The following is a 12,660-nucleotide window of genomic DNA, read 5'->3' on the forward strand; positions in this document are numbered from 1 at the left end:
TCTGTGAAATGCGTTGGCCAACATTTTTGCATTTATACCACTGTAATTAAGCTTATCAATATACATGATTTTCAGTTAAAAAAAAAAACAAATAAAATATAACATCAAGGTAGCATGTAGCTATTCAGTTGGTAAAACCCTTCACATCCGCAACAAATTGCAGCACAGGTTGATTCCAAAATGGTGGTCGTTTGTTGTGGCTTTCAAGTGATTTGTTAAATATTTCATCTTCGTAAGTATTGTTCTGTTATTTTAATTTTTAAATCTTTTCCCTACATAAAACCTATAAAATTGCATCTAGTTTCAAATATCTATTTTTACGTTTACGAATCCAAATGACCTTTCATTTTTATCCACTTACAAAGAACCATATCCTTACAAAAGTTGTAATTGGAAGCTATAATTATTTCAAACTTGAATTTTATGTTATTTAAATTAGAAGCAATACTAATATAATTATTTTACACAGAAAAAATGGTTATTTATGAGCTATAACTATAAAACGAATAAGCGCGGGATATGTCGCTTGAATTTCGCCTTTGGCGTCAAGTACCATTAGAAATACAATTATTTTATTAAAAAACTTGTCTAATTGCAATAATATTCTTAGCAATGTGATGTAATTACTGAATAGGAACAAAATGCTGTATTTTGTTTTTTTTTCTTATTCAAAAATGACATTCTTGTAGCATCCATAACCTAAAATGTTGCCGGGTGCGGCAAATATATAACAAACATGATTATTACGAAATGATGGTAACTGTTTGATCTGCTACCGGTTTCAGATGTTTTTAATCATCTCATTTGCGCTGCCGGTGCAATAGAAGTAAAAGAATGGATGATAAAGAAGTATCAGATAGTCCTGGCGAGGTGGACCAAGAGAAATTGCCGGGTAAAGATTTAGAAAAACAAGATGAAACATCTAGTGCAGAAGATAAATTGTCAGAAAATGTTGACATCGCGGAAGTGACTACAAGTGCTGAGGCTGAAGAATCTGAAGTAACTGATAGTGGTGATAAAATAAGTGATATAAATAGTTCTAGTGATGTAAATAGTGAACCTATTAGTGATATACAGAATCATGTGGACCATGAAATACAAAAACAAGAGAGTAGTGATCATTGTGAAAATAATAGTGTAGAAAAAGATGTGGCTATATCGAAGGATGTCACTGATGAAGTGGATAGTACAGAAACAGGTATGCCAATAAAATATATTATAACAAAACTTATAAATATTTTTTTAAGTAATGTACCATATATAAAGTTATTAAATTGTAAGCTTTATATAGAATTATATTTACATAAATCGTTTATAATTATATAAAATCAAATAAGAAATATTAATAAAACTTATCCAACTGATAAATTATATAAAAATCTGTTATTACTAAACTATTAATTATACCATTCTCATGTAAGTAAGTTTGAATGTGAAACATAGTTTTATATATCATATTTGGGCTTTAACCATGAACTAACTGGAGAAACCAAATAATATAATTAAATATTATATACTATGGATAAGATTCATCATAAAACATTAAACTGTACAATTACTTCAAATTTAATTACCTATTTTTAAATGAAAACAGTGCAATAACATTAAATAGTTGACCATAATTAAAAATATATGATTTGCAAACACAGTAAGTTAAAATTAAAACTGACAAAAAAATATAAGGCAAATATTCCAAAGAAGTGGGTTAAAGTAAACTGTAAGCTGGTAGATAACTATTTTTAATTTGTTATATTATTATTTTTATGATACAATAACAAAATATATTTTTAAAAGTTAATCATAATGGACAGAAAAATGAGATTTTATTCATATTTACATATATAAAGTTGGATAGTACTGTTAAACAAGCTAAGCTTAGAAACTGTGAGTAAAATTGAATAACTATTCTTGCATTTAATAGTTTGCTTATTAAGGTAGGCTTTACAATTTAATTTTACAGCACTAAGACAAATAACCATAACAATCCAATGTGGCTGTCTGAAATAAATATATATATAATGTAAACTTAACATTAACATTTAATAACATTTAATGTATTATTAAAAATAAGTGTTATATTGAACTATTATGACTTTAAATTAACAAAATAGATAATTATAATAAAATAGTGATTAATATTTGTGTATTGTCCAATGTACATTTTAACTATTACAGAAGAAAAAGAAGTTATATCTGAAAATAAAGAAACAGAAAATTCTTCTGAAGAAGCTCCTGTTGTTGAAGATATCCTTAAAGAAGAAAAACTAGTAGAGGAAAGTCAAGAAAATGTAATTGAAGAGTTAAAAACAGAAACAGCACCAGAGGCTTTATTGGAATCTTCACCTGTTCCTGAATCTTTTGATAAAGAGAGTGTACTTGAACCTCAAAAAGAAACACTCAGTGAAGAACAAAATTGTGAAAATAGAGAGGAAGATGATGATAAAATAGAAGTTAGGAAACCAGAGTTTGAGACAGCTCCAAATTGTTCTTTAGAAGAGCAACAAGAAGATCACACCCAGGTATGTGATAAACTGAATTCATAACTGATCAAGATTTCATATGGTCATGAGTTTTCATAATTTGAATTAAGTCAGTTTCACTTAATAATTGCAAAATCCCAAACTGTACAGTGTTAAGTTTAATATGTTGCGATATTATAAAAAATAAATAAAATTATACTACAGGCCTTAGATCCCTTTGATGCACTTCTCAAAGATCGTACAGAAACAACAACAGAAACCACCACTCAAGCTGATGCAGCTGCATGTACAATCGATGACGATGATGACGACCATAATGCTGATCAAAATCTTGGTGATATTGGACATGATGATGATCTTGATGATGAGCATGGACCAGGTGAAATTGAATCTGCAAAGTCAATACTATTTTTAAGATAAAAAAATCATTGAACATTTGTTATTGTTATATATATATATATATATGTAAATAAAAGTAAGTGTTTTAAAGTTTATCAAGGCTCAAGTTTAAAACTTTTACAGAGGATGAAAGTATTACTGAGATAGTGGACCAACCAGGTGCTGATGAAGAAGTCTGTCTTTTACCTGATACCGAAAGAGAGATTTCTGAAGCTGATAAAGCTGCAGCTGAAAAAGCTTTGGCAGAGAAAAGAAAACGTGATGAAGGTATATTGTTATTTTGTTTGATTGAAAGTATTTTTATATGTTTGATGTTTATTTACGGAATGAATTTTCAGGCACGGAAGATACAGGTAATGCAATGAAATTCTATGATTCTAATTAGTATCTTAATGTTACTGAAAAAATATTCTTACCTATGGTATTAATTATAACTTTATCTCAAATAAAATTGAAATCTTACAGAAGCAGCACTTGCAGCAGAATCAGCAGTTCCGAAAGAAGAAACTGAAGCAGAAACAACAGAAGCTACTGAAAGTATATTGGAAGAGCCAGCGCTTGCAGAGGATATCAGTGAAGTTGTTGAAGCGGATGTTAGTGCTGAAGATGTATCACAGGAAAATGGAGGTAGTATATTTTCACTACTAGTACTATACAGCATATCTAACGATATATAGAAACAGAAATCCAGATGCTGTGTAAATAAGATAAAATAACATATCTAAAATAAAAAGAAAGTAAATCACTCCAATTCATAGTTATGTTGTGTTGTCGGTGCAGTCCAAATTATTTTTTCAATAAAAAGATTTTATTTATAATTCCACAGATTTATATAAAAATGTTAATTTGAATATAAATTTATTTGCTCTTCTATATTACAGATAAAGAAAATGAACATGAGGAATCTACAGAATCTGAAGCCAATGCACCCAATTCCATACAGCAAATAAGCCCAGTTGATGCTACTTGTACTCAGTGCAATACAGAGCGAGCCTGTCAATATAGATACAATGGCAAAGAAGAGGGATATAATTATTTATGTGAAATGACATGTGTAAAAACTTTTCAAGAAAAAAATCCAGGAATGTATATACTAGTAAGTAAGAAATATATGATTGAAGAAATTGCACCTAGATTGCTAACATGTTCAGAGTGTGAAGAGAAAAAAAGTTGTTACTTTTATTACAACTTTGATGGAGATGATACAAATTATTGTTCACTAGAATGCTTGCATAGTATGATGGCTGATGAGAAAGACTGTTATACACTCAAACGAAGAAGAATAACCGTCGAAGAGAGAACACCTAAAGAAGGCACATGTTGTGTTTGTAATGAAACAAAAAGTTGCATGTATACTTTAAACCGATATGGAATTTCATTAGTGATATGTGAACAGAATTGTCTAAGAAACTTAAACACGAAAGAAAATGGAAGGTACTTGTTAAAAAAGAAAAGAGTTACACGCAACCAACCCCAGGCGAAAACAGCGCGACCTAATCCTCCTCTTCTTAAATTAAAAGTTATAAGTAACGCGACAGATAAATATTTAGATGAGGCATATAAAATACAAGCGAAAACACCGGCAATGGTTAAAGCGGCACGCGAAGAGAGGGAACGAACTTTTATGCGCGTGTGTGTGCAATGTCATTTGTTACTAACAAATGAAGAAAAACTGCTTACTTGGGAAGCAATGGATTTTTGCAATGAAGTTTGCCTTGGAAAGTATCAAAATAAAATTGGGTCTAAATGTGCTAACTGTAATAATGACGTTCAGCACACAAGTTTAGGAAAATATTGCGTAAGGTTCGGTTGTGATATACGTCAATTTTGCAATTCAGGCTGTTTGGAAGAATTCAAAAAAGGGTTAAAAATATGTTGTTACTGTCAAAAGGATATATCAACAGGGCATATGGGTTTCTTAGCACCTGTAGGTGATAAAGGACAGTTCAAAGATTTCTGCTCACAAATTTGTATGGAAAAATTTGATCATATGAGTAAAAATCCAGTACCTCAGCCTTTGTGGGCGAAATGTGCAGTCTGCTCATTAGAAAAGGCGACAACATTTGAAGTTGAAGTAAACAAAAATGTTTCTCAGAGACTATGTTCGGATCCATGTTTTGCTGCTTTTAAATTTGTTAACAATATCTTCCCCGGTAAGTTAATGATGTCTGACAACCATTAAATAATATTTATTTATTTATAAAAGCTTCAAAGAAAGTTCATTATTTTTTTAAATCAATACAAAATTATTAATCTAAATATTTACTTACCACATTAAATTCTTTACAGACCAATGTCGGTGGTGTAAAAAATATTTTGAAAGAAAATCAAGTTTATTCTTCACTATTTATGAAGCATCAGTGCCACATTGCTTTTGTTCTAAGTCTTGTATGAATATTTATATTAGTAATTCTCGGCACATAGTGCCATGTAATTGGTGCAAAGTTAAGAAATACAATTTCGATATGATAAGAAGAGCACAAGGGAATGGACAGGCTATTATGATGTGTTCACTTAACTGCTTGAATCTCTACCAAGTATCTGTTAATGCAGTATCTTCAAGAAGGTACGTCTTTAATATTAATCATTATATAGTTTTGTCGGTTGGCGTGGTTAGCGTGTTAGTTTTGAGGGGCCTGTTGGCGTGTTTGGTAGATACTTGCCTTTCACGTCGAAACTTGTGGGTTCGATTCCCACCCAGGACAGACATTTGTGTGCACATGGCATGTGAACATGTCTGTTTTTCTTGAGTCTGGGTGTAATTATCTATATAAGTATGTACTTACAAAAGAAAAGTAGTATATGTAGTATATCAGTTGTCTGGTTTCTATAGTACAAGGTCTGCTTAGTTTGGGATCAGATGGCCGTGTGTGAATAATGTCCCAGGATATTATTTATTAATAAAAAAAAAGAATATTGTACAGATCTCTTTTTTATTCTTACTTTATTAACATATGTGTGAAAATACGAAAACTAAGCTGGTAGTGATTTACTTTATTTTTTAGTTACAGTGGCTAATCTCCAATTCTATCCAATTTTGTATGTAAATATGCATAAGTGTATTTTCAAACTTCAGGTGCAATCATATAGTTCAATTAGCTGTGACATGGGAGGGCAAGATTTATACGAAAATCATAATTTTTAGTTTATAAGTGATTTAGTAGATTGTGGATAAAACTCAAATATAAATTACAGGACAAAATGTGATATGTGCAAAGTAACTGCGCTGGCACAGTATCACCTTACGATGTCGGACGCTACCGTGCGGAACTTCTGCACTTACCAGTGCGTCATGACGTTTCAGGTTAGATACTTATGTTCAGAATGAATAACTGACCACATCTAGCACAAATATGACTTAATAATAATTAGCACTGCCAGATGAAAATTGCTTGATGGTTTCATGTATTAACTTTAAATTCAATATACAATTTTAGTGAGAATTTTCAAGTCAATTGAAGATAAATATAAAGATAATAAAAAGGTCCAATAAGCAATATATGTGGTAAGAAACAAGTAAAATATGCAGTATCATGTTTTGGGTTAGTTTCGGACACTTTCAGTATTGGACGTTTTCCCATAACAGTTGTGAAAACTCTACTAATATCCTACCAGAACAATTTACTGCTGATAAATATCACAAACAATAAATATAGACACCAAAACATGTTGCTTTGTAAATATGATGATATCCTCCTGGCCGATTTCGACCACGGCGGCCAATCTCAAGAAAGATAAGACAACTGCAAAGACATATGCAAGACATATTATAATGTACGATTATGTGCGCAATCACAGATGCATTCTCTTACCTCATCCTCATAATCCGATGGGACTGCAATCCGACACGACCAAAAAGAGTTCAGGCGCAGGACCGAGGCCTTTACGTGCTTTCCGAGGCACAGGAGAGTACTCACTTCCAACTTTTAGACTCCGGGCTGCAATATTCAACAAGACAAAAACCCAATAACTTTTTTATTTGCCCGACATTGTGTTTGGGGATCTGCGGCCCTATATTTAGCCACTAGACCAACGAGGCAGTTTGTAAATATATTGGTTTAATGTATACTGATTCTTAACAAAAAAATTTACAGGGTCAATATTCAAAACAAGTACCACCAGTGGTAGCGGGTGAGTCTATTGATCAACCAAAAGCCGTACCTACGGGAGCTCCTAGACGTACTTACTCGGCGGCTACACATAAAAATAATGGTAAATATATTTGTTATTAAAATAAAGTATAATCTTACAAAATATTGATTTAGTTATTAATAAAATATCATTTTGATTTCTCACAGCTATAAAAAATCAACAATCAAGATCCGGTTTGCCGGTAATTTCAAATGTCCAGTCATTGGCACCACCTCCACCACTTGTGCAAACGACGACGCGTGCGAAATCAAAACGACATCAGTCCCAGCCTGAACCGGAAATCGTACAGGCACCTAAAACTCCTCCACCACCTCCCAAACCGCCAACACCTCCACCACCACCACCCCCTAAAATATATAATCACGTTATTGTAAAAACCTTACCCCCACATGAAGTTGCTAATAAGGGTACCATGGCGAAACCGATGATGGTTGCAAAAGGTGTCTCGTGTCGTCCTCATCCTTGCACCAAGGAGTGCCAGACTGACCCGAGTCTGGAAAGACGAGTCCTTATTCCTGTACCTGTACCAATATACGTCCCAGTTCCTTGCGTCATGTGGTCCCTACCATTCCCTGTTCCTATACCTATTCCCATACCTATTCCTACCCCAGTTTTTATCCCTACAACGAGGAATTCTGCTAAAGGTATTATGAAGGAAATAAACAAAATTCACGATAAAATGCCGACGGATCCCTTCGAAGCCGAGTTACTTATGATGGCAGAAATGGTAGCTGGAGATAAGAAAAAAGATCAGAGTGATTCCGATACTGAGGACGAAAACGGTAATTATTCATTTTATGTATTTTTTCTTTCTTACCGAATATAAATATTGTGAAAAAATTTTTTTTCTTTCTGTTAGTAACATTTTTCCATTTCAATATTACCAAATATTACATTGAATTTATGTATTGTTACAGAGGAAGGTTTTAGTCCAGTTGGTGGCATGGATGGTAACAATGCGTTTGGTGAAGACATGCTTCAGATGGCGTTAAAAATGGCTACAGAGTATGAGGACCAGCCGGTTGATTTGGAATCGGCGATGACCGCCAACACTATCACGCCCAGCTCCCATCCAGGAATGCCTGGTAAGTTTTGTGTTCTTGCTTTTAACATAATATATATTAAATTAATTAATGTATCAGTAATGTATACAAACATCTTGTTTTTTATAAAATAATTAAGAGATAAAAAGTTTTCCTTGAATTAAATACAAAAGTAAAAACCTTATGTTTTTAATGTGTTCATTTTTTGTTTCTACATTTATTAGCCCAAAATAACAATTTCAAATTTATTTCTATTCAATATAAGAAAAATTACACTTATCAAGACATCTTTAAACATTCCACCTGATTATAACGATTTTATTGTATAGGTCTCGAAGGCGAAGGCATGCACCAACATCATATGATGGTGTTGGAGCAGCAGCAGCGAGCGGTGGCGGCGCTGCGAGCGTCGAGTGCGGCGGGCGTGGGCGCGGCGGCCCGCAAGCGCACGCCCGCGCCGCCCCCCGGCACGCGCCCGCGCCCCTCCAAACGGCGGAGAGAGCCTGCGCCCGCGCCGCCGCCCGACCCCCCGCGAGAGCCGCAAGAGAAGCCCGATGCCAACATGTGCCTCAAGGTTTGTTCAAGGCCTTATAGCAAATGTCTATTTGTCTATTATGAAGGAAGATCAATTGTGCTATCTGATTATGGTACCCCAAATAAAACAGTAGTCATTGGACCTTTAATTTAATCATTTTTTATACAAATGTATAATAAGTGTATACTTTTATTATAATCAAATTCATAATATATTAACTGCATACAACATTACCACATAAATAAGTAATGTAATAAATTTTAAACATTCTCAGTACACTTTCGGCGTGAACGCGTGGAAACAATGGGTGATGACGAAAAATGCGGAGATAGAAAAGAGTTCGATACGCCGGAAACCGTTCAAATCCGAGATATTACAGTTAACAGCAGACGAGTTGAACTACTCCCTCTGTCTGTTCGTGAAGGAGGTGCGCAAACCGAATGGCAGCGAATATGCACCGGACACTATTTATTATCTGGTTTTAGGTTTGTTATATTTGATATATCTATATCAAGTCATATTACTATAACTTCAGTTTAAAGGTTAAAACCTGGATGCCGTCACATATTTTAATAAGAAGAGTCCCTATTCTTAACCATCTTTGTACACTAACTAATGATCGACTTACTAGTAAAAGATTATGATTTATATATACTTAAGTTTTGATAAATATGACTGGATTTATAATACAACACATGGTTTTGTGTAGGTAAAACATATCTATACTTTTTAAAATCATTATATTTTACATTTTTTAATTAGTGTGATATGATTATGCTTTAAGTCATATAAAAATCTCTTTATTCGCAGGTATACAGCAATATTTGTTCGAAAATGGTAGAATAGACAACATATTTACGGATCCTTATTACGAAAAATTTACGGATTGCTTGGATGAAGTAGCGAGAAAGTTTTCAGTTTTATATAATGACTCACGTAAGTATATGATATAATAATTTATGCTACATTGAGACTTAAAATACATTTGCATTTTTATCATTAAAAAAAATCAAAATAACTAAGAACTTTACAATTTCTCAGGCCGATATTTGGTTAAATGTAATGTACAATTCATTTTCAGAGTACATAGTAACACGCGTTGAAGAAGAACATTTATGGGAAAGCAAACAGCTTGGTGCGCACTCACCACACGTCCTACTATCGACACTTATGTTCTTCAATACTAAACATTTTAACCTTGTAGTGAGTATATTTTGTCTTATATATATGGTTGTTTATAAACGTAAGCTGTAAATTAAATAAAGAATTTTTTTCAAATATTTAGTCACCTAGTGCTGGATAGGGTAACGCGAACGCAAGACGCCGCATAAGAAACACAACTCATACGTGCTTATTGCCGTAACAACTTTTTATTGCTGTTGGGCCAGCAAATTATGATGATTTTATTTTTCGATAACATACTATGATTAAGAATTGCATTTAATAGTCATGATTTATATAATATTATATCATATATTTATTTTTTCTAGACAGTAGAAGAGCACATGCAGCTATCATTTTCACATATAATGAAACATTGGAAACGCAATCCAAACCAGCCAGGCCAGGCAAAGATACCAGGTTCAAGGAATGTTCTTTTAAGATTTTATCCACCCCAATCTGCACTTGGTAAGATCCTTTGTATAAAATTATTTTATTATTTCACTTAAATAAGATGTAATACTTTTTATTTATTATCTTATTGCATTTTAATGTTCTAGAGGCGAATTCAAGAAAAAAGAAAGTATATGAACAACAAGAAAATGAAGAAAATCCACTTAGGTGTCCTGTTAAGTTATATGAATTTTATATTTCTAAATGGTGAGTAGGAGTATATGAAATCTTTACCGTTTTAATCTATGTACCAAAAAGTTTAGCAATATGCTGCATTTGTTATATAAATTTAATCCGTTTTGTTAACATATGATATACTACTTAATAAATAATTTTAATTTGAGTTTAATATTTGGTGTCGCAGTCCTGAATCGGTGCGCACGCGCAACGATGTATTCTACCTGCAGCCAGAGCGATCGTGCGTACCCGACTCGCCCGTGTGGTATTCCACGCAGCCACTCAGTCGCGCCGCTCTTGCCAAGATGCTTCACCGCGTCAAGATGGTCAAAGAAATTAACATCGCTCTGCTCACAAGCTAAGGTGCATAAAGGACATCCTCATTATAAATACCATAATACATATTGAGTCTTGACTATTAAATGAATCAAGTTATGCGAAATTATACCAATAAGATAATGATTTTGAACATATTCAAGTTATCAGAAAAAGACAGGTAAGAAGAAATATTCAATTTAGATCATTTTCATTTTATTTTATGATACGCTTTTTCTTAGGACGATTTTCTTTGTCCCAAGAAATTGTGGAAACAAGTGGAAAAAAGTGGAACTGGGAAAAAAGGGATAAATATGCATATACACACATTAGGTACATTAGGAAAAAGTAATTCACCATTAGGCATAATTGTTTAAATTATTCATTATATATATATTGAAAAATATATATCTATTATATATAATATAATATTTTGTTTATCACATAGAAAAGTTTGTGATAAACAAAATATTTATCTACATTTATAAAAAGTACAATGCTCTTTTACCATAATCGTATTTGTAATTTAAAAAACTGATAGGTATGTATGAAATACTTTTAATGTATGTAAAATATATGATTTTTTGCAGACAATGTTCAGCAAATATTTGGTGACTTTGAAATTAGAAGAATTTACGACAGCTTTTTGGAAAGTTCTGTCGCAATCTTATGGAGATTTATTTCGAAAGTGGCATAAACTGCGGTGTTGAGTCATAACAAACACTTAAATTGTGGTTGTAAAGTTGGTAACAATGTATATTTTTTCTACTTTGTATATCAGTCTGCGAAGAAACAGTTTATTATTATTAATATATCTTATAACAATAATTTTACGATCTTGCAATGAATTAGACTTATGTACTGTGTGCAGGACTGTTTATCGTATGTACAGATTATAATTGTAATGTCAATAATTTCGCTGAAATATTATAATAAACACTTTTTTTTTATATTTGAATATAATTATAAAATCACTAAAAAATTATTGATTTTATTTGAGACTTTTTTAAATATGTAAATAACCACGCCAAGCGATTTGCAGCATAAGTTTGTTTTCTCTGTTGAAATGTATAGATTCATTTTATTTTAGACTAGCAAAAAATGGAGACTTGAGTTATTTTCCTCAGTGCCAGGAAAAGAATTTATTACATTTGTGTAATATTCATTACATATTTGATATAAAGTTATAGATGTAAGCAAATTCCAAGTTTATAGTGAGGGATGCACACTTTTGTTGTAGTATCATTCATTTTATAAATCGTAAATATAACTAAAATATTCTCACAGATAGAAGTTTTTATTGAAATAAATAATAATATAGATAAGAAGTCAGATTCGTATAATATTTTAAAATATATAAGTGTAAGTTGCGAGGTTGAGGTAGTTTATTACTGTGTAAAAAGAATACTGATTCTCGTAAAATGTGTTTCATTAATACAAGACCCTACCCTAAATATGAAATAAATTTTGAACATAATTAATTCAAAATGGATTTTGAACCTTTCACTTCGGTTTTTGCCTTTAATTTCTTTTACAGTATCATATTTACAAGATATTTTTTTAAATATTAATGAGAGTTATATTTTTATTTATTTTTTGTCTCTGAGATGGACGTATAAAAAGAATCGTTGATTAAATAATCTTATATTCTTTCTATGGAGATCGATGATATTCTGATTTCCCAATCTGTCGATGATTACTGATGATAACAATTTTTTAATTAAACAATAGTGTTTGTACAAGAATTATAAATGAATATGAATACTCAATTGTTTAATGGTTTAGCAAGAATCACTTATAAAAATATTTAAAAACATCATAACTAGCATTAAATAACTAACTTAAAATATTTGTCTGTTCTCAAAACACATTACATTCAAGCTTACTTTATTTACATCTATATATGCGATTATTATCATCAACTGAGATTAAACTAAAAACATTT

The 12,660-nt window shown here is 31.9% G+C and overlaps 1 protein-coding gene across 2 annotated transcripts; it reads left to right on the top strand.

The window, feature by feature from the left end:
* On the top strand, positions 1 to 12,131 carry LOC126776304 (zinc finger MYM-type protein 3). Of its 2 annotated transcripts, none has more exons than XM_050498709.1 (20): positions 1 to 232; positions 786 to 1,198; positions 2,176 to 2,519; positions 2,685 to 2,859; positions 3,003 to 3,146; positions 3,345 to 3,509; positions 3,761 to 5,032; positions 5,169 to 5,445; positions 6,075 to 6,183; positions 6,974 to 7,091; positions 7,178 to 7,813; positions 7,949 to 8,116; positions 8,404 to 8,648; positions 8,884 to 9,094; positions 9,420 to 9,545; positions 9,691 to 9,812; positions 10,100 to 10,238; positions 10,331 to 10,430; positions 10,588 to 10,763; positions 11,306 to 12,131. In XM_050498709.1, the coding sequence occupies exons 2-19, from the start codon at positions 835 to 837 to the stop codon at positions 10,760 to 10,762; spliced, it is 4,890 nt and encodes a 1,629-aa protein (XP_050354666.1). In that variant the 5' UTR covers positions 1 to 232; positions 786 to 834; the 3' UTR covers position 10,763; positions 11,306 to 12,131. The 2 variants fall into 2 exon arrangements, with proteins under 2 accessions (XP_050354666.1, XP_050354667.1); XM_050498710.1 differs by having other exon boundaries at positions 3,345 to 3,506.
* Positions 12,132 to 12,660: the final 529 nt, after the last annotated feature.

This window comes from Nymphalis io, chromosome 20 (assembly GCF_905147045.1).
Source record: "Nymphalis io chromosome 20, ilAglIoxx1.1, whole genome shotgun sequence".
NCBI classification, from domain to species: domain Eukaryota; kingdom Metazoa; phylum Arthropoda; class Insecta; order Lepidoptera; family Nymphalidae; genus Nymphalis; species Nymphalis io.

Coding starts and splice junctions, on each gene's coding strand:
- LOC126776304 (XM_050498709.1), top strand. CDS start 835: ATGGATGATAAAGAAGTATCAGATAGTCCTGGCGAGGTGGACCAAGAG. Junction 3,510..3,760: donor ATCACAGGAAAATGGAGGTA/GTATATTTTCAC, acceptor TCTATATTACAG/ATAAAGAAAATGAACATGAG. Junction 9,813..10,099: donor CTAAACATTTTAACCTTGTA/GTGAGTATATTT, acceptor TATTTTTTCTAG/ACAGTAGAAGAGCACATGCA.